This window comes from Lissotriton helveticus, chromosome 8 (genome assembly GCF_964261635.1).
Source record: "Lissotriton helveticus chromosome 8, aLisHel1.1, whole genome shotgun sequence".
In the NCBI taxonomy this organism is placed as follows: domain Eukaryota; kingdom Metazoa; phylum Chordata; class Amphibia; order Caudata; family Salamandridae; genus Lissotriton; species Lissotriton helveticus.
The window spans coordinates 60,762,565-60,786,011 of NC_136069.1; the positions used below are offsets into that span (position 1 = coordinate 60,762,565).

General features: G+C 43.7%; 1 protein-coding gene across 1 annotated transcript in view; it reads right to left on the reverse strand.

Moving 5' to 3' along the window:
* Positions 1–23,447, reverse strand: part of LOC144771457 (uncharacterized) — a 75,784-nt gene that overhangs the window by 40,864 nt on the left and 11,473 nt on the right. The window contains exon 2 of the mRNA XM_078655889.1: positions 1,996–2,118. Coding sequence (XP_078512015.1) covers positions 1,996–2,118 — 123 coding nt within the window. The remainder of the gene's footprint in view (positions 1–1,995; positions 2,119–23,447) is intronic.

A 23,447-nucleotide genomic window follows, 5' to 3' on the forward strand; every position in this document is an offset into this window, starting at 1 on the left:
TTAGAATGAGAGCTTCAGTGCTAATGTATCTGTGGTAAAGTACACAATGAGAGGGTGTGACGGCAATACAAACCATTTGTTTAAAGTGCACCTGCTGATGTGGTCAGCATGGCAACCACAGGTCACAAGTCTGACCTTCAGCGTGCCCTTCTAACCTTTCACGTGTCTCCACTAAATGAATGAAAGTGTCGCTTTAAAGCAGCCGTATTAGACACAATGCGCTTTATCAAGATGTTTTCCTAGATCGGTCCCTAGCGAAGGGACATGAGACGCAGAAGAGCTGACGACACTACTCCCTGGATGGGAGTGTGACCCCAGACGGATGTATGACGGTACAACGCGTACCGTTACAACGCGTACCTTTACGACGCAGGTTTAACAACGCAAGTCGTTACAACGACTTGCGTTGGGGGGCGCTGGATAGTGAATAGTTTAATTTACTATTCCAACTCCAGTCCCCGTGGATAGTAGGGAAGGTGTTGGATAGTAAATTAAACTATCCCCTATCCTAGAGCACCCTCCAGCGAAAGTCGCTGTAATGACTTTCGTTGTAAATCCTGCGTTGCAGCGGTTCCGTTGTAAAGGATGTTTCCCCCCCAGACTATGGTCACTCAGCTACGGCACTACTAGTACTCATTGACAATGATTACTTAACCCACTGAAACTCAACGTGCATGCCCGATATTGTCTCGAGATTTTTGACACTTGTACGGATACCTTCATTGTACTTACTGTGAATGTTTGTTTGGTCTATGCAATTCGACGGTTGTAAAGCGCTCTGATACCCCTGGGTCTGGCTAGTACTATATAAAATTTCATAATAAATTATTATTATAAAGGACTGGCCAGATCTCGCCACTGGTGGTTTAGTGTTATTCAGTCTTAAACTCCAGAGGTAAGGACTGCCTTACAAAATTAACGTGATTGGATCTCTTAGGATTCTGATCTAGTGCTTGATTTATATTTTGACAGACAACCCATCATTCCCCCATGGAGACAGGGACACGGGGCCGGAGTAAACTATTTTGTCCCCTTAGCAGAGGAGCCTCCTGCCACATACATAAATGACCGCCAAGGTGGTGCTTATTTATAAAGCATTGGCAGGAACGGCCGTCATTGCTGTTCCTGGCAAAGTATTTTGCTGTTTTGTGCAGAGCCTCATCAGCATGAGACAGCCCTGAACCAAACAGTTTTCTTTTTAAATTTTGAAAAAACAAACAAATTATGCTTCCCTTGCCTAGAGAGTCATCTCCCATGGTGCGGAGAGCATTATTTGCTATTCACTGTCTCTCTGGCGGTGACAGACAGTAAAAAAATGTGTATTTATCCGCATTCGCTGGGGGGACATGTAGCCATTTCTCCAATGGCCTGGGGGGACATGTAGCCATTTCTCCAATGGTCTGGGGGGACATGTAGCCATTTCTCTAATGGTCTGGGGGGACATGTAGCCATTTCTCCAATGGCCTGGGGGGACATGTAGCCATTTCTCCAATGGTCTGGGGGGACATGTAGCCATTTCTCCAATGGCCTGGGGGGACATGTAGCCATTTCTCCAATGGTCTGGGGGGACATGTAGCCATTTCTCCAATGGCCTGGGGGGACATGTAGCCATTTCTCCAATGGTCTGGGGGGACATGTAGCCATTTCTCCAATGGCTTTTACTCCACTTGGTTGCTGTAGAGGTTTGCTATAGCGGTAACATAGTAGTCTCCGCCATAGCCAAACATAGGGACCGCCGGCAAATAAATTGGACGGGCAGACCATTATGTGGGCGGTGTGGAAACTCTCTCACTGTTGCGATGAAGTATACATACCGCCAACATAAATCAGACTTTTAGGGTACACTGATGCAAACACAAGTATGTTGATAGGTCAGCTTCTTCCCCGGATTTGTTGGTAAGGAATTTCATGCCATTTTAGCAAGCCAGACTGCATTTTGAGATATCTGAAAGAGAAGCCCATGGCTGAGGCCTCTCAGCAGTGGTGGCTCCTTACCTTCTGGAGTGGCTGAAGCATCTGTCCTCATCTGCAGTGTGTCAGTGGATCCTGGGTTGGTGCTGCCGATGGTCGTCACCAAGGCCACGGTTGGATAAGGGCTGGTGCCACCAAGCACCACAACTGAAACAATAAGTACAGAACATGACCACCCACCTGACTTTATACACCTTCGAGACATTACTGGGGCAGGGAAAGTGTGTGGTATCTGTCAACCAAGCAAACTTGTGTATTTCTGGAAAATCCCACTGAATATTAATAAACATGGACATAGACACAAAAATAAGTAACAAGATAAAATGTGTTACCTAACACCATATACTAAAATTTACAGATAATATTTATACATTAGGAAAGCACATCTTTCAATTCTTAACCCCCTGTTAATGAGGGGGGTGAGGGGTAAAAGGCAAGATAAGGGTCATTTAGGTAAACAGTGATGTCCCCAGCTGACATGAATCCTGCCTCTACACTGTGTAGTTCCTGTGTATAGCTCAGCTCTTTCTAAATGTAAGTGAATGGGAAGAAGTGCCAGGATGTGAAAAGCCTGGAACAGACAAGGGTAGCTGCAGTCAGAGTGGGAGCTGCTTCACTTCCCAGCTTCAGCTGTGAGGTGTGTCTGGCTCTCTTCGAGAGAGAGGTGCCTTCTTTCTGGGACCCTGCACTCAATGCAGCTTCAGCCGGATACAGAAGTGTGATTGCTAGGGGGAGTAGGCAGGGCTGGTGCCCTGCCTGAAACTGTCCTATCTTCCTCCCCACCCCTCCTTCTTTATACCACATCACCCAGTGCTTAGTTTGAGCTGGTAGTTTACAATGCTCCACACCAGCACTTAATAGCCAGCACCGGCTCTAATATCAGTCCAACACATGGTGGCGCTCTTTGTCTAATTTTGAGATGAGCACAACAACAGTTTTTAATAAGTCAATATATATTAAAAATGAATAATACTTGCTGCTCACGCTATTAATATAGCTTTGAGTGGCCTGCAATAGTCTGAATTGTCACACTTTTAGGAGTGCACTAGTCAGTAGTTGTGTTGGTTCTGTCATTGGCAGTGCTGACAGAAGAAACGGGTGGTGTAGGCTGCAGTGGCCCTTGAGAATGGACCTAGTACCTATTGTTTTGCAAATTAAACACTGCACGCCACAGACACAAATGCACCACACATGCCAGCCAGCCGCACGTGCACAAGCTAAATGCTGCTGGGCGTGCATTTCGTCCTTGCAAGCATGGAACTCTGAGCAGTGGTTTCCCGGAATTCTCATCTGCAGCGGGGACAGCTTTGGCTTGTGTGCACCTCTGCCCCAGCCTGACTGCCCAGAAACAATGCTTTCCCAAAATTGTCGACTTCATTATATGCAGCCACTGCAGCTGCTAAGATAAGGGCAAAGCCGCAAGGAGCAGAGAGCTACCACAGGCAGCAGGTGGGTTGCGACGTTTCATAAAAGAAACCATCAAGCCTTAATTTCTAATGGTTCTTGTAGAGGTCGAGAAACATTATTTTGACCAATTCCACATCAAGCCTATGACTAACTGTAAATATTAGACAATTCGGAGACCTCCAGCCCCAAATCATTGTAAAAAATTGCCTAATTTCTAAGATCCACAGAAGTCCACCCAACGCTATCCAAGCTGAAGAAGGATCAGGGATCCTAGAAAAGAAATCTATGCTTCTTTTTTGAAGGAGGTAGTCAAGGGGTTTGTTCTGATTTCTGGTGGTAAAGAGTTCGAAATTCTTGGGGCAAGGCCGGAGTAGGAGCGGTTGTAGGTTTTCTCTCTTTATTTATCATTTCTGGGATTTCAAGAGTAGGGAGTCAGTGATTCTTAAGGAACGTCTACCCCCAGATAGCTTGAGTATTTTGACCAAGTAGACAGGGGTATTGGGGTGGAGGACATTGCGTGTCCAGCATGCAATCTTCCACTGGATTCTAGCTTCATACGTGAGTCATTTTAGATGTCGGCAGTGATATGGTTGATTCTCTTGGAACCTGTTATCATTCTGCCAGCTGAATTCAGTGTGGCCTTTAATGGTGCCAACTTTACTTTGGGTATGCCAGCAAGAGTGGCACTCCCATAATATATTTGGGTGATGACTAGAGATTGTACTGCTAACTGAAAGTCCAACGAGGGCAAGAAGAGTTTGATTTTCCATAGCATGTTAATTTGGTGATTGCCTCCCCTGATGGTTGCATTAATATGACCTTGCATATTAAGATGTTTGTCCAAAGTTATGCCTAGCGAGTGAGTAGAGTCAATAATGTGGGGAGGTAGTGTTGAGAGCTGTGAGGTGTTGGATCCAATCTTCTATATAGGACAAGAGTTTGTGAGGATTGATCAAAAGGAATTCAGTTTTGAGGGTGTAAAGCATGAGGTGGCTGAGGGTCAGCCATTGTTGGGTTTTCGACAGTTGGGTTTGAGACAGAGTGCAATTGAGCGTTGTGATATCTTCAGGTGAGGAGATTTTCAAATACAATTGTGTATCATCAGCGTACATGAGGTAATAAATGTTTGAGTTCTTTCAAATGTCTGTAAGAGGTTGAATAGCGTGGGTGGAAGTGTGGAGCCTAGAGGTACTCCAGTTGTTACCGGTGTAATGTCTGATAGTGATTGGTTAATTTTGATCTACTAAGTTCTATTGTAAAGGAATGAAGCAAACAAGTTTAAACCAGGACCCAATACCCCCATCCTATTTTCGAGGAGGTCAATCAAGCTGTCAAGTTTGACTGTATCAAACGCAGAGGAAAAAACAAGAAGAATAAGTAGACAGGAGTCATTCTGATCAATCAATCTCAGGGCATTATCAACTACGTGTGTGAGAGCCATTTCAGTGCTATGACCAGCTCTGAAGCCAGACTGGTACTGATCTAAAAAGTGGAATTGTTCAATGTGGTTGCAGAGTTGCAGGTGTACACGTTTCTCCAGAGTCGGGATTTTGGAGATTGGGAGAAAATTGGTGGGGTCTGACTGGTCAGCATTTGTTTTTTAAAAATAAGAGTAACCAGTCCTATCTTTGAGCTATCAGGGACCATGCCCTGAGAGAGAGATTCTTTGATAGTCTTAGTCCATAAAGGGAGTAAGGAAGATCTAAGCTCTTTGACAAGCTTAGCAGGCAGAGGATCATTAAAATGGTCAGAGGGTTGTATAGATGTCATTACTGTGAGTATGTCGTTTTTGTCGGGGATTTTGAAGGAAGGCTGAGTAGCCTTATTTACCAAGTTGTCTTATTGTTTTTGGTACATCCAGTATGAGGAGAGCTGTCCAGGAGCTGCACCAGGGGGAGACTGGGCTGGTCCAAGCTGAGCAAACGCTGAGAGGTGAGTTGAAATTATAATTTGATCTTCCTTGTTTTATTGAGGAAATGTGCAGAGAACTCATCACCATTAGGTAGTGTCTCCTTGTCAACCGAGTGGTGCTTAGAATGGCAAGTTGCTTTTTGTTTGATGATTTCAAAATGATTTTGGGGTCTGTTTTTGGCATTATCGATTTGTGATCTGAAGTATTCTGCTTTTGATCTTGTGATGTTTTTATTGTAGAAGCTTCTCAGTGCCCTCAATGGAGGTGAGAGCCAGAGTGAGATAATCTCCAGGATCTCTCAGCAAGCCTTAGAATGCGCCTTTCCTCATTTAAACTACCATTGCACCAGAGCTTGGACTGTCTGCTATGTATTCTTTTAAGCTGCTTCAGACCAATCCTGTCTAATAGGTCTGTCATGGATTGGGTGCAATTATCGCTGAGCTCATTCAAACTCATCATGTTTACGGGAGGAGGTAGGATGCTGTTGCTAATAGCAGTTAGCTCAGTAGGATGAATATTTCTTAGGTCTCTAGACTATTGGCTGGGTTTAAGTAGTTGACCCTTTCTCAATAAAAACGTTTCCATGATAGGGAAGGAGATTGAGTAGTGCTCAGACCAGTCACAAGGTGTAATGGATTCAAGTTGTATTAAGTTATCCTTGTTGATGATTAGGTCGAGAGTGGAGCTTATATTGGGTGTTGGGCCGTTGCAAGATTGGGCGAGGCTGAGGTCAATAAGAAAGACCTTAAAGATGTTAAGAATTGGGTCCTATAAGCCATTTCAGGAACCCTCATTTTTTCTCATTGACCCATTAGTTTTCTCAACATCTTTTCTACTTCCTCGCTTTCTTTTTTTTTTCCTTGCCTTGAGGTCCCAGCTCACCGCCTATGGTTCTCAATGTATTTGGAGCGTCACAGGTTGTGTCTTCTGTCACAGTTTGTATTCCTTTCAGTCTCCAGCTTACCTGTGTGTTCTCTTCCAATCTGTCCCTGTCCAGCTTCCTCCTGCTTACCCCACTTACAGCACTCTTGAGAGCCATAGATGATTGATGTGTATTTAATGACATTGTTGTGAATTTATTTTGATATCCTTTGTTAAGCACCATGGAGTATTACAAATCTACACATAACAGCAGTGGCTACTCCCACTCACACCACCATTAGGGTGTCCACCTTTCTCAGCGGAAACAGTTCCAGACATTTGTGCATGTTTTGGAGTTGAGCAAGGGACAATAGCTGTTATTACAATAGCACCTCGTCAACAAAACTCTCTATTCTTTTTCAACAAATCAATTCTGTATCAGTTCACTTTACGACAATGTATGCACTGTCTAGACAGCATTCCCATTATTTTGACATCTTTTCATTTTGTATTTGTTGCTGTTAAGTCTATAATTCAAAGAGGAAAAATGCCAGATTTGAATTACTTCCCTGAATGCAGAGTGCATTGTCTTCAGAGGGAGAAGTGATCTTTTCAAGATGGCGTCTGCATTACCAAACAGTTCAAATTATTCCTGCCAAATGCTGGAAACATTAATTTAACGAGTGCAAAACAAAATGTTTGGATCAATCCAACAGAAAACGTTTAACGACAGGTTTATGGTTTATGCTTTTGTAGTAAGGTGACAATGTACCAATACTGGTAACATTTTATGACATTCATTTCTAAATAAGCAATTTCAGAACAGCTATCCTTGCCACCTTGATGCAAGTGTGCCTACATTGTAAGCAGGATTGTTATTGTGCACAAAGGAAAACCTTCCTGCACAAAAACAATCCCTAAGGCATTTTGCTTTTAGTGCTGCAGAATTTAGCACACATAGAAAGAGGAAATAATGAGAAATAAAGATATTTCTCCTCGTTACACCTCGCCTGGGGTGGCGCAGCATTTTGACATATTCACAGGTCTAGTAGCAATGGTAAATCTGTGAATGCGCCAAAATCCATAGGTGGATGCATGGGAACACCCACGGCCTACCCATGGAACACCTCCCTGGGGCAGAGTATTACAAAGATGTGCGCTGCCTTGCATTGCTCTACATTTATCAGGCCATCCAGGGCCATGCTAGGTGGTCTTGCGTAGCTTGATAAATCTAAGTTAAGAGTTGCGTTGCTCTTGCGCTCCGTTGTGTGGCCAAGGGTGACACAACTCTTTGATAAATTTGGCCGAGTGTCTTACCCAAAGGATCCAGATCATAAGCCAGTATCAGGCTGGACAAAAAGGACTGCCACTTCCTTTTCTAAAACCTGATTTGAGTCCATCAAATGAGATTTTCAATTCTCTGCCCAGGACAGATAGCTTTATTTTCCGGCTTTATATAGTGCGAACTAGAACCAAAAGACCATTTTACATAAGAACTGTTAAAATTCTTTTAAGAACTATTAGTTTGTTCCATTACAATTTGTGGAGGTTTTCAAATTGCAAGTTATAATCAGGCAAAATCCATGTGTTTTGCTGCAGTTTGTGTGTGGGTTGCCAAGTCCAGACACTGTTTGAAAGTTGGGATCCAGACAGGTATTCCACCCCTTCGACAGGCAGCAAAGTCCACCACTATGTGGCCCCTGCCAGTCTTCATGAGATATACTTATCGCCTTTAATACCATCGACGAGGCAAAGTAAAAGTCCAGTTGAGTTTTGTCTCACATCGCTATAGTTCTCCAACTCTGACACCTGCCAATCACGCCCCTTTGAACAGATCTAAATGCCCAATGGTCGAAGAGGGCGTGGAATCAGAATACAGAGTACTAAGTACTGTTTTACGAAAATATCATAGTAAAAATATCAATGAGCAAATTCTCAACAATGTAAATACATATATCTAAGTAAAGGTTTACTCTACTCAACTCCACATATTTGTACATTGATGTGAAATATAGAGGTAAGCGGAATGTTCCATTCTGCCTACGGAATTGGAGGAATTTGGTGACCCATCGTTACTCTTCTAATGCGGAGATCCAACCAAATTCTGCCAATCACTGCGTGGCAGAGTTTCTTCACACAAGGCCCCAGAAATGCAAGTGCATGCCAGATTGGTATCCCCTAGCGCCATTTTTTATTGTGGGTGATTGGGGCAGTCGCTAGAGGTCTCGGTCAGGTGTCTGCTTCTCGAGTAGATTTGCTGCCGCTCATGTAGATTTCTGCTTGAGCTGCAGCAGCTCGAATAGCTGTGTGCTCTTATGCACTGCATGGTGCTGTTTGCGCTGATTTTTTAGTGCTGCCCATGGTACTGGCGCTAAAATATAGGGCGAGCAGCACAACTTGCATATTTCTGCCCTTTAGTGGAACTACTTGAAATCTGACAGAAAGGGACATCATATGACCTGTGACTTTGACTCTTCACAGAAAATGATGTTTCATGAACTTAATCCAGATGATACCACGATAATTGACATAGCTGAAGTTCCATAATATTACAAGATTACTATAACAACACAACATAGACAAATGTATATCTTAGATGCTACCTATATTAGGGGGCGAGAGTTATTTTTGAAAGTAGTGGAGAGGAGTACCTGCCCTGATCTGTAGTGAAGCGAGTCAGCCAGACCTCATGGAGGGCTCAAGAGGATTTTGTCCCAAAGAACATTTATGTGCGGTGCATTTAAAGCACAATTTTCACATATATTTGCTAGAAGCATAGGCTTTGAAAGAATTCTCATTAGATATTCAAGGCCTTTTGGTCAGAGGCAAGATGGCGGCTGAGTAGTCGCTGCTGATGCGGCTCTATCACTCCGGTCCCGAAATGAACCAGAATTGACCCTGTATCCATATGCTACATGCAAAAAAAACCTTTTTGTTAAACCTGAACTTATCTGAGGCGCGATGACCGCGATCCTGATCTGACGCTCGCTGGCTAGAAAATACAAACGAGCTGGGTTAGAAACAACGCGGATGCTTCTCTCCTGGCTCTTCTCGATGCTCGCAACATGCTCTGCTCCTGCATCATTGGCATCATTGGCCATCACTGCCCTGAGACAGGACTTTACCGCAGAGTGCTCCCTGCTGGCATTTCTTGAGATCTGCAGAAAACTGCCAAAGGCGGGGGGAGAGATGCAGGAGGCGCGGGACCTTCCAGACGTAGAAGATACACTGTATCCTGTCAACTGCAACAAACCAAGTAAGGATGGCAGGGCGGGTAGCTAAAGTTAACAAAACCAAAAATGAACAATTGACAGAACCACTGGGAAGACAACTCTCACAGCTTAACCTTGCTGTAGCTGAGAATCGACAAAAACGCCCAGATACACGCGGAGCCAAGAACAGAGAGCAGAGCGAAAAACCCAACTCTACAGAAAAGAGCGAGTGGACTGTTAAACAGAGTAAAAAAACACAAGCGAAGATCATTAAAGGTGCAGTTAATGGCCAATCTACCCAAAGTGTGTATGGTAGACAACCACTTATTTCAAACATATTCGCTCCAGTAGATGGGAAAATACACAGCGTAATAGAGGGGAAATGGCTGGCTCAAATGGTTCAATGGATGAGTTAGGTCCCACAGAGAGTGCAATGGAGATCAAAGCACCTATCTTCCAGTCTAGCACAGCTGCCATCCTAGGGATAGCTCAAGAGGATGAGGGGGATAAATCGCCACTAACCTGTCCCGACGCTGATGCACAGAGCTCACAAGCCCCCAATAACACGGCAGCAAGAAGGGCAACCTGATTAATGATGATGTTGTGACTCTCAGTGAGCATGTCAAGGAAAATAATCTTGCTCTTCCACCTCACACGCCAGATAACATAGATAAATTCTATTCGCTCATGGATAAATCTGAGATGTCGGATGGAAGCATATCCCGCGCTACGGAAGTCGGAAGCCAAATTTGGGATAGCAGTACAGCCCTAGAGCTACCTTTGAGATCTTCTGCTCAAAGAAAAATGCTGAGAAAGAAACTTAATTGACATAGGAAATGTGAGACTCCGGATCAGGGCAGCACGATGAATCTCAGATGGGACTATTCTGCATCGCAATTGTCAGCATTGACAGAACCAACGATGTGTTCAAGAGAGAGCCATACACCCAGAGGACGCACCGTTGATGGGGGGGGCTGAGTCTAAAGGTGAGCCTACTCCATCAGAAGTATTGCAATCCATAAAGAACTTTCAAGAGGAAGTCAAGATAGACAACCGAAGGTCACGCCTGGCCACGCAAAAGCTACAGGGCACCATCAGGAAAGTGGGCAAGACTTGTGTTGAGATCGAAGATAGGATGGCCTCAGTCGAGGTACGTACTGAAAACCTTGAGAAAGACATTGTAACCCTTTAAACACAAGGCGAGGAACATGAATGGATAGTCAAGGACCTTATGCTTAAAATCGAGGAGCAGGAAAACAGACTACGCCGCAACAATTTATGTGTTCTAGGTATTCCGCAGAGGGCAGAGGGGAGTGACCCCAATACTTTTATGATTACACGCTTTAAAGAAGCTTTCCGGACTTACATTCTTGGGACTGGGATAAGGAAATACAGCGGGTTCATCGTTTCCCACTTACACCATCTAAAAGATGTACCACCCCCTCGGAATACCCTAGAGCCATAGAGCCATGCTAATCTATTTTGGCAATTTTCTCTTGCGACAATTGCTGTACGATCTTGCAAGGCCCAAAAACAAAATGGAATGTAATGGTATCACTTTTTTTACCTGGCCTGATTTTGCTCATGCAACGTCGGAGCGTAGATGGAGGCTGAGACAACTCTTTGCCCCTTTCAACAACTGGGCGCAACATTCTACCTACAGAACCCTGCTCGCCTAAAGGTTATATTCAATGGAACCACACGCAGCTTTGCATCAGAAATCTAGGCCCAAGCGTACCTGCAAGAGATTTCTGCTCACAAATAGGATAAAGCTGGTGACTTTAAGATATCTGAATGAATCTCTGAACATAACTTTGTGTAGCTGATACCGACTACATTTCTAGACTGACTTCTTCTTTTCTTTCTTTTTTGCCTTCCTCTTGAATTAAGATTTGCAACAGTAATAGTAATTTTTCGTAATCGTTTTTCTCTCTTCTAACTAAGAAATTGAGCGAATGCCTCTAAATCTGTAGACACAAAATAAGGCGTATTATTGTGATTTGTACAAGGTGGCACAATAGAATTGTAGTGAAAGTAGAGGGATTGGACCAGAGAGGGGCACGGGTTCACGAGTGTTTAGATGCCATCATCCTGGATCTTTTGGCACCAGGTAACCTCAGTGGTAGGTGGAGGCAGGGGGGTGGGGACTGAGGGTGGGCGGTCTAGGGGAGGAGGGGGTTGAGGGTGAAGGGGTTGGTACTCTGGCGGCTGACATTAAGTTGCATGCTTTTGCTAGTATGCTTTTTAAGACCTCGCGCACGGAGGTTCGGCTCCTCTGCCACTGAGCAAGACGCACGAGACCAAGCTCCACACGCGACCCTATCACGGTAAGCTTTTCTCTACCCCCCCCCCTTTCTCCCATCTGAATGCGATACCACTTCAGTTCCTGTATTGAATTCCTGACCTCTTCACTCCCACAGGTCCAATACAAGGCGGACTGCCTCACTCGGCAGCCGACCCCATTTTCCTCCGAGGTAATCAAGCCTCAGGGCCTGAACAATAATCTATACAGGTAATTCGTTGCTTACGCATGTTTCAGGCACGATCTCTTAATTCCTTGCAATTCTTGCCTCACGGGTCTCCTTCCACTATAGGCTCCCACAACGAGGACGCCCACCAGCCCCCAGAAGCCGCCCCTGGCTCTGGCTGCCAACAACCACAGCTACTCATCCGCTGTGCGTTGCAACGCGTACACGCATACGCGTGGTTGGCTCGGCGTGAGGACTTTCAAGGTAACCCCTCGCCCGGCCACCCGACTACCGTTTGTCTCCACCTTGGCATAATTCTCACGTCTCCATAAGTATTCCCTATATAGACACCACTCAGGACCTAGCCCGTCCAACAAGAGTGGTCACATCAACCACCCTGTCCCACAGCTGTTGCATGTTCAGCACTTGCTTCACGACCCTGCTTGCCTCAAGACGAGCACTATGTAACTTCCAAATCTGCCGTGCCTGACACAACTGCTCCACCCCAGTCCGCAATGACATTAGATTATCACTACCCACCGAACACGTGCGCCTCACCTGCATGAATTCGAAGAATAACCCGTACACGGTCTACACGTCTATCACGAAAGTCTCACCTCTGCACTTACTGTAACCATGGATAAGTGATTGACATGCTTTTTGATTTCAATTGCAATGCTTGCCGTTTAAAATGTTTCCCCTTCTTTCCCCTGTTTATTTCCACAGGCTGCTAACAATTCAGGCATTAGCTTTTACAATAGTCCTGAAGATGATCCCATTTTAATATTAGGAGCTAGGGATCGAAACGTCACGTCGACTGTTTTAACAGTAGTGCATGGTTTACTTGTATATATTTATTGCAGCTACTGTTGGTTTGTGCTTGCACAAGATTGCATTGTATTGCAAGCCGCCACTTGCTCCAACTTTTGCCTGTTTAAACTTTCCTTATTCTTTCCCCTTATTGTTTACTTTCCTTGACTTGGTACAGGCTTGTACCCAGTGTGTTTAAATTTTTATTTTACGTATTAGTTACTCCTCATACAACCTTGAAAAATAAATAATCCCTTGTCCGGCTGGACATTGGAGAAAAACCACGCCATAGCACTTATTTAAGTCTATGTTTGCTATTAACAATTTTACATTTTTCTAAGCAAAGGACCGCTGTTCCTGATAAAATGGTTTTGCTAGTATGGCAGAAAAGCATTTGTAATAATGTGTAATTTGCGTATTGCCACGATTAATATCTGTGGTCTTAATGATGTCAAGAAACGCCAGAACACTGCGGTAGGGCTACGATTGCTAAAAGCCCATATAATATGTATGCAGGAAACCCAATACATTAGTTAGAGACACTTAGATATAGATTGGGGGGGCCACAACCCAAAACTCTAAGACACGGGGAGTAGCAATATTGACAGCTAATCAGTCTATTCAATTTGTCCAAACAATAGCTGATCAAAACGGGCGGTGAGTAATCACACAGTGCTGTAGGGACAATGGGGACCCAATCACAATATGCACTATTTATGGAAGTACCATGGATGATCCAACTGTTTTTGATTATATAAATAATGAGATGGCTGAATGGCCACTTTCTATTATTATTTGTGGGGATGTTGATATAAATTTGCTCGCTAGTCAAAATGTGTCCCTCGACAAGGGATGGGACTACAGTGGGCGGAAACTCAAGGTCTTCAGAGCTCTAAGGACATTGTGCCTCGAACAGGCTCTCTCTGATATCTGGAACTGGCAAAATCCCACTGACCCGGGTTTTACATTTCTTTTTTTTCCACATCAAAAACATGCTAGATTAGATTATATTTTAGCATCACATACTATTCTTAATGAGTGCTTAATTGATAAAGCTCCTCGTATACTAGCAGATCACAACCCTTTAATAGTGGAACTTAAGGGGTTTGGCACTAGAACTAAGGACAAATCTAATTGGAGTTTTGAGCTAGCGCTATTTTAGAACAAGGAATATTGCATGCATATGAGGAAATGGATACCCCAATTTTTTAAAGAGAACATAGGGAGTGCCGGAGTGGACATAGTTGTAAAATATAAAACGACAAATATAAACATTGCCGGCGCCATCTTGCTTGGCGAAGGCCTCTGCGGGTGCGTGAGCAGCGGCCATTTTGGATGTCGCAGCCATTTCATTCACTGCTAGTCTCTATGCTTCACCCTGACCTCGCAATCATCCCCAGCACCCTTACTAAGCATGACCAAACATACTGGGGTTATAAAACCTTGTCCTCGTGACAAAGCCCCTGAGCCACTTCCCGCCCTAAACCCATTTGTCCTTTCATCCTCTGCACATGAGCAGGGCCTCCTGATAACCTCCCTGACCACACCTGGCTGCTCAATCCGGTCTCAGGCACTAACCGACCCCTGCAGACATAGTTTATTGCCCCCACACAGCAGGACTTGTAGCACTAACAAAGAAGTCTGATTTAATCAATAGCACGAACCCTCAGATCTGACCGATTCCACCCACTTTTAGATCCTGTCGGAATGTCCAGCTGCAAGATAGCAATCATCTGTTAGATTTGGGAGGGGGACGACGACAGCTGCTGGGTCCGTGTGGGAACCTGCTGGAGGCAGGAATTCCAAAGATGTTTGACCACCAATAAACTAACTGAAATGTGAATAAAAGACTGAGCAGCGGAGAAGTTGTTAGAGCACCTCTTGACGATAGCCCCGATGTACGAAGCGATGTGTTCTCCTCTAGAGAAATAAACCTGTTCTTCGCCTTCCAATGTCCAGCGCCTGCCTCGTTATTTGATCGCTAAATCTTAAGGTGAATTAGAGGTGGTTTGCACCAAGCGGCATCGAAAGTTTTGGGAGTCTCGCTGCTTTTCATCATAGTTTGGGACTCTTTGAAAGCGGGGATATGGGGGGAAACACTTAGCTTTTCATTTATTAGGAATAAGGAGAAACAACGCTTGCTCAATGACATGCAGCATAGTCTGGCTGTGGCAGAAGAAGATCTGGTTGCAGAACTTAAGAAAGTTAGAGAAGCCATGGAAGCACATATGAAAGTGACACTAGCAAAATCAGCAAGTCTCGATGTTATAACAAAGAGAGCGGCAGATAGATTAGCGGTATGGTGAGAAAAGGCGTACGAATGTAGCGAGCAAGTAGGGCACCATCTTGCAACAAGAGCAAGGAAAAGAACAACGTGAAATATAATAGACGAGATCAATGGCCCTGTAAAAGGGAGAACCAGAGACCCAAAGGGTATTAGCAAAGTATTTTACTCATATTACCAAAATCTATATCACGAGGATATCATTGATAGCCCGGGAGATGTCTCTTAATATTTTAATCAAGGTTTTGGGGAACAATTCTCAGAGGAAGATCAAAAACAACTTGAGGAACTTCCCCAGTGGGTTGGTATTTTGCTTTGCATTAATAATCTTCTGAGCGGTAAAACTACTGGGTTGGATGATATACCTTTAGGGTTTTATAAAAAGTGTTCCCCACAGTTGAAAGAGACAATACCAAAAAACAATGTGGACAAGTCCTTTAAAGGGTTTGGGTCATGGTTCTCTGGCCAAACTCTCGTAAAAAGGAGCGCAAACAACAAAAAGTTGTTTTAGGAAACCCCTCACCCACCTCATGGGGCCCAGCTGGATCACCTAGTGCAATCCAGCTGTGCTTCAACGCCTGAATTACAGTGGAGCTGGCTGTTAGTGCTATTTGAAGTGCAGTTATATGATAAAAATGTCTCTAGGGATAACCCTTATAAAAGTTTTAATGGAAGGGTCCTAGGACATGGACATCATCGGGATTAACGTGAGGTTTAAAATGTACCTCTGTATCTCTTATGGTTTTAGGTTAGAAGACATAATGCTACATTTGATTACACATATATTTAAAGGAGGGAAACCACCACAATTCTGGTCACAGGCCAAAATCATTATCTTTTAAAAAAAAAGCACAAATCACCACTGGAACCAGGCTCTTATCGTCCTATCACTTTAATAAATGGTGATAGTAAGATTTACAAAAAAATTATTGCAATTCGCTTAGCTGCTGTTATCCACAAGGTCGTCTCCCCACATCAACATGGTTTTATACCAGGACGTGGAACAACTGATCACATCAGGAGAGTGATTTCATTGTTTGATGCTGCCAATATTACCAGAGCACCAACAGCATTTATACTCCTGGATGCCGAGAAGGCCTTCGACAGGGTCTCCTGGTCCTTTTTTATGGGCAGCCCTGTTGAGGGTTAGTGTGGGGATTAATACAGGCATTTAAAATGTTATACTTTAATCCTAGAGCAAGACTCTCTGTAAATGGGGTTCTCACTGACTTTTTTTAAATAACCAGAGGTACCCGACGGGGCTGTCCAAGCTCCCCGCTGCTATTTGCACTGTACATAGACCCCTTTGTACGACAACTTAAATGTAATAGGAGGATTAGGCCTATAGAATCTCATGGTGGGAACGCTAAAACTTTGGCCTATGCCGACAACATTGCGATAGTCACCCCTGATCCTGAAATAGCTATGGCTGAGATAGAGATAGAAGCGGTGTGATTTGGGTGACTGTCCTGGTTCTCCCTTAATAACAGCAAAATTCTAATTTTTTTGTAGCAATATAATCCTGGCTAATGATGCTAGACAGGTAGAAAAGGCCACATATCTGGGGGTTGATGTTTTGGCTAATGTCGACAAAATTGTTGGGGGCAATATTGATCCTTTGATCGCCAAAACTAAAACTGACTTATTGAGAATACGTAAGCTACACTTGTTGATTATTGGCAGATGCAATATAATTAAAATGTTTTTATTTCCCACATTTCTGTACCTTTAAGGGCAATCCCTTTAGAATGTTCTACTTTATGTCTAAAATTGATTGAAGACTTAGTTTCTCATTTTTTTTGGGCATATGATAAGCCGAGGAGAGCATATACATTTTTATCTTTACCAAGAGATAGGGGAGGCCTGGCATTGCCAAATATTAGATTATATACCCCATTATCCAATCTAACCCTCATAGCTTAAAAACCACCAAATAGTTTTATGGAGGAAATACTTATTATGGGCAAAGATAAATGGGGGTGGCTTTGGAGATTCCTTTATGATAGTCACTACAAGAAGGTCTGCTTCAAAACATTAATAGGCGGGTATAGAATTATGAGATTAGTTCAGAAATTGCTAGGGTTGGGTCGACTGAACTACTTCACACCGAAAGATAATAACCCTAACCTGCCGGAATTTTTAAAGATCCTATTATTAAAAAATGGTGTGAGGCCAGCCTGTCCAAACTTAGTGATTTCTATTTTTTACCCAACATAGTTAGCTTTGACAATCTCAAGGAGACCCATATTTAGACTGGAGAGACTTTTATACATACCTCCAGGTCCGAGATTTTCAGGAAAAAAAGGTGGAGGCTCAATTGGATTTGCCAACAATGACATGATAGACAGATATGGAGGCTCGAGCAATAAAAGGGAAAGCAGAGATAGGCATCCAGGAAAGTCTATTTTACCATTCAGTCGAACTAGCACAGAAAATCCTAATTCCAGTGCGGCTTCAGGCTCAATACTACAAATCCTGTTTTTCAATCCACTATACCCCCAAGAAAATCTCCAAATGGGGGTCTGTAAAAGGAACTCAATGTTCCAGTTGTGTATTGCACCAAGCAGATCTAGATCACATGTTTAGCTCATGTCACTCTTTAAGTGGCTTGAAACAGGAAATCTCTAACTTTTTAAAGAAAGTGCTAGGGGTGGACTATGTCCTCACTTCTTCTTTGGTAGGACTTGGGGTAGACTCGCAACTACAAGAGAAGCCAGGAGAACAACTGGTGTTTATTGGTATGGCGATACTGCGCCTATGCTTGGCCTCGGCGTGGTTGGATCCACCCCCCCCCCCCAAGTGTTCATCAAGGGCTTTCCCGCTTATTAGCAAATTATGCCTTTGGGAAAGCTATCTACGCAAAAAGGGGAACATGGGTCCGCTCTAAAGGCTTCAAAATTTGGGCACCATTGACTAGATGGATTGATAACTATTAGTGAAATTTTTCATGCATTAATAATTACTCAGCATAAGTCCAGCCTCTCATGGGTCGGGAGGGTGGGGTCTAGGACGGGGGGAGGGCAAACTAATAAAATGTGTATAATTTGTACACTTTTTCTACTAATTAACTTCTGGGTTGTTTTTGTGTTTCTTCTTTCCTTCTTTTATTCTGTTTTCTGTTTTTCTAAAAGGAACAGTAATTCCTGTAAATTGTATAATTATGCACAAATAAAGAAATTTAAAAAAAAGTCCTCTCATGTGCCGAGTTAGTGAAACCTGGTGCTCCCCAGAAGTTGACCCGATTTTTTTAAAATGTGCTCCTGGTGCCTCTATATGCCAAAAATTACCTCCATTGTGCCAGGATCATTGTTTAGTCATGGCTGCCCCTTATACCAAATATTACATTCAATATGTTTGAGCCAGAATTCTGCTAATATTGCTGTCTATATGCCATGGGGATCCCTTATGTCAAACATGACCTGTAGTATGCCACGGACAGCATGATGCCATGGTTACCCCCTCATATGCCACGGTTTATTTTATTTATTTATTTATTTATTTATTTCAATTTATATAGCGCATTATCACCCCAGGGTCTCTAAGCGGTTGTCCTACCAAATAACACAAATTACCTCCAATTTGCCATCACTAGCTTTTTTCCATGGATGCCCTATGTGCCAAGAATTACCTCTAATATGTCAGTAAGTAAGCACCTAGACACCTAAGGGTAGTAGTGCGCTATAGAAATTGTGATAACATAACATAACATAATAGTACAAGCATTTTGCCATGGGTGCCAATTAAGACAGGATTTACCCCCGGTATGCTAGTCCCAATATTTTTTGTCAGGTGCTTGTCAGTGCCAGTATTTTGCCACAAGTGCCTCTAAAAGCCAACAATGATCTTCAGTATGGCCATTGGTAGACTTGCATGCAAAATACCTCATTCTTGGTTACATTAATTCATTCATTCTCCTTCACTCTCATTTATTTGCACTCAGTAGCATTCATTGATTCTCAGCCACTTTCGCGCAGTAATGCATACTCTCTCTGTCACTCATTCTCACTCATTCATACTTTCGCTCATTCCTACTCTGACTCTCTCATACTTTCTAACTCCCTTACACTCACTGGCATCCACTCATACTCTCACTCCTTCATTCTCACCCACTCTTACTTATTTTTACTAGTAATTAAGCTCACTGATTGCTCCTCATTCCCATTCTCTAATACTCCCTCACACTCAGCCTTCTTCATTTGTATTTATCCACTCTCACTCACTTGCAGTCACTCTCACTCATTCTCTCTCACTTTGACTCACTCACACTCACTGAGGTTCAAACTCCCTCACTGTCATTTACCACCTGTCACTAACTCTCACCCACTCACTTTCACTCACATAGACACAGGTGGCCACACATACAGGAGTGAATTCTCACACATACACACAGATTCTGACCTGCAAATATGCCCACAACATACATTTTAAAGGATTTGTCTAGCTGCCTGCAAGAGTCTTCTTCCAACTCATTGTGCTCTATTTCTTTTATTGCACTAATAGTGAATAACAAACTATAATTAACTATTTGTGTAATTTTAAAAAGGCAGTAAACAAGGAGAGAAGAGCACCGTGGGTCAAAGTAACAAGCTGCTCCTGTGATCTCTGCACTGACTGTGCCACCTTTGTGGCCATGGGTCACAAAGGCAGTGCAGGGGTCACACAGGGCGAGCAAGGGATCACAGCTTCGACCCCTAATGCCATCCGTGTCATTTCAGTGGTGTTCAAATTGCTCACTGTGGAAGTTTCCAAGGCAGTCAGTTTTAGCATAATTCGAACTTGTGACCTGCAGATCACCATATCCGTCACCAACCAGCACGAGCCCCCACTATTACATTGACATTTGATAAAGGACCCATCCAAAGCACCACTGACAATTCTCAATATGCAAATCAAACGAATGAACTGTTCGTGCATGCAACTCCTTTGTGTTTGCTGGTCTTTGTGCAGAGGTGACTGGCTGTTTGTTCATGTACTTGTGCATGTTTGCCTGTTTCAGTTTGTGAATGGGTGGCTGGAGGTGTGATGGTTTCTGATCATGCGTGTCCCATTGCTTCACATAGCACACATACCTATTAATGTGTACTTTGTGTTTCGACATGGTGTTTGCATGCACTATGAAAAAAATGTCTAACCTGTGAGAGAGCACAAGTTTGGAAAAAATGTATAAGTACGCCATATTTACAAGCACGTAGTTAGTTAACATGTACTTTGCACCAGAGTGTTTATATTTAGAAGTGAAATACACCGAGTGTCTTATATTCAGTGGTGAAATGCATAGAATGTTTAAAGTAGAGTAACGATAATCATAACTGTGTGAGACTAATGTAGAAATGTTTGGGATGAATATGAAAACCTCATGTTCTCATGTTAAAGGAATAATGTAAGAGTTGAATGTAACAAAAACCCAGTATTTTGTGTAGGCCTCATGGCAATTCACAAGCAAATCTAAACGTGCTGCTAAAATAATGTGAGACAAGGTTGACATGGTTCTTTCAAAATGTACTATTGAACTTAGGGTTAAAAGTATATGCTTTATAGATGTGTTATTTTAGAAACGTATGCTAGTTAAGAATGTTTGCTGTTTAAATCAAGTTAACGTTTTAAGAGTGCAGGAACCTGCTGCATGTAAATCAAGTAGGCCAGAGCCGATAATGTCATGTAGTTCCAATCGTCATGTGCTCGTTAGAGGAGAGGTCGTGAGGTGTCCAGTATGAAGCTCTGAGAGTGTTTTATGGCCTAAGATATGGTGAAGTCTGGAATTTGAGGCCCACTGCAGGAAGAGCTGTATGCAGGTGCGAGGGTCCTAATCAGCTCGAATGAAAGGGACTTTGTTCAGTGGCGCCTTGCGCAGGCCTGTAGGAGTTTCCAGGAATTTCAGGGGGTATCAGCGCACTGAAGAAGAAGCCCGGGAACCAAGGTCAACTTTAACGAGGGTCTTCAAGAGTACCATCATGGAGTTTGCCGCGGAAAGATGTACCACGTGAGGGGCGTCCCAAGGGGCGTTTCTATTGGAAATGTGATTTGGTATTAGGGAAAGTGACCCGGGAGGAGAGCAGAGCAGATGATTTTGGGAGCCTAAGGAAGCGGATGGGTAGGCAGATAGGCTGATCAGGAGAGACCCATTATCAGAGAAGAGACAAAGAGAAGTGCGTGATCTTCTTAGGAAGTCACCACGGCTGACACCTAGAGGGTTAAGATCTTGTTAAGTAGGGATGTCATTTAGTATAGTGTAGGGACAGACTAACTTTAATTTTCTTTTCTGTAATGACTTTGAGGTTGCAACTTGTATCCATTTTAGCAACCCTGATGGTATTCGAACTTGTACTTATTATTTTGTTCTTCAGACTCAGACTATTCAAGAAGTTCATGTTCATAGTGATTCCGATATACCTTTTGAATCTCATTTTGAGAAGTTTGTATCTTCAGTTATCTTTGACTTTATATTAAATCTTTAAAACTTAATTTTGGTCGGTGGTCATTTAGAGTGGTGTAAGTTCTTAAATTGATTGTTTACCTCGAGATTACCTTTTACTCAAGACAGGTACCAACGATTCAGTCGACAGGAAAAGAGGGATTTGGCAAGATAATTAGTAACCAGTAATCCCGCGTTAGCAGTTGGTAGCAGAGTGAGGATGGTTATCTTCTTGAGGAAGGTAATCTAGAGAGGTTAGTTTACCCCAAGGCCCGAGACGTCGAGAGACGAGCAGCGGAAGAATCGTGTGCCGAAAGGTGCAGACGGTGCGAGAAAAGCAGCAGTATCGGAGAGTGAGTATAAAAAGGGTCATGCGTGAACAGATTGCGGTGTTTTGTGTTGTATTTGTATTGTAATGTCTTGCGGAGTTGAATGCCTGTAGTGTGAATGAGAGAAGGTTGTGAGCGCGCGCAACCTGGTAAACTGGTAACCTGGTAAACGGGTGTACTGGTGAAATCTTAAGTTCAGGCCAGAGCTTAAGTGGTTTTGGGTGTATCGAACATCCAGGGTAGTTGTCGACCATAGTACGGAGGTCACGAGGTACCATTGACCGCCGTGGATCCAAGATAGGGGGAGTGTAAGAGTGAGTGTATGAGTAACGGACGCTGGTCGAAAGTTACTGCGTGTGAGTAACCTATCGGAGAAGGCGATTGTCTGGAAGTAAACGGAAAGACATCTCGCCAAGTTAGGGTGACAACTACAGAAAGACTGTGGGCGTACAGTCAAAGAAAGGTGATCGCTTGGACGGAAGTAATCATTTTTCAGTGTATGAATGGGATGCGTGCATGACCGAGGAGACGAGCTGAGAAAGGAGGGGAACTGCTGCGAAGGGGGACGGGTGACGTCGGCTAGAGCCGCGCTGTGATTGAGCGGTTGGTGTGACGTTAGCTAGAGCCGCGCTCTGGTTGGGCGGCTAGCGTGACGTCGGAGGAAAGTCGCGTACGGATAGGCCAGTTAGTGAGAACGGCGCCGAGATTGGTGGAATATCATCAGGAAGTAAACAAACGCGGAGAAAAGAGAAATCATGAAGTGTTTTAAGTGTTTGAAAGGGATTTTTAAACGTAAACGAAGTGAACATTATTACGGGGAAGAGGCTCCCCCAGAGGGTACGCCAGCTCATTATATGGCAACGAATGTGGGGCTGCATACGATATTATGGATTGGGGCTTGGAATAAGCTTACGGAAGGAAATGAGGAAATGCAGTTCCCAAAGTACGGAACGTTTAAGTTAGAGGTGTTACATCGGCTAAAAGCAACCATGTCCTCATTGAAACCTTCACCTAGACCAACACAGTTTGAGGCTCTTAATGCATGGATTAAGGCTGCACACGACCGAAATTTGAACAGGCGTCAACAAAGGCTGACGCGATCGGTAAGGGCAGTGCGAGATTCCAAATGGGATGAGGAGGAAAAGCGTTGGAGGGTACAGGCTATTGAGGTGGAGAAAATGTATCCGATGAGGGAGGTGTCAGGAGGAGGAAACCTCATGGAAGAAGACGAGGAAAGCGAGTCGGAGGACAATCTGATAAACAGATTGTTAATGGATAGACCACCTCCGAGAGTGGGATTGATAGAAGATAGAGGGCTCGCAAGGGAAGATGGGAATGAGATAGAGGGGTATACACCACTCCCTATATCGGAATGGACACCTAGCAAAGGCGGAGAAACACCTCCAAACAACACTGTACAGAGTGTAGTGGGAAGGTTTGTGGTGCAGAAAACGCCAACCACAGAAAGGGTTGAGTCTGTGGGATTGCCAGATGCTCTTCAAGTGCCTGTTACCATAGGACCCATAGTTTCGATCTATAATTCTGAGAGAGATAGAGGGGAACAACAAAGGCAATTGGATAGGGAAAGGATTGAGATGGAAAGGAGGAATAATGTGACGAATGCATGGAAACAATTACCAGGTTCGGTAACGTGGAACACCCCATTAGACACAACTGTCGGTCCCAATTCAGAACAGGGAGGTCCGAGAGGACCAATGGATCTAAGGGGACCGCGGCCAAGATCTTTTTCAGAGTTAAGAGCTGATTTGAGGGAATGGGAC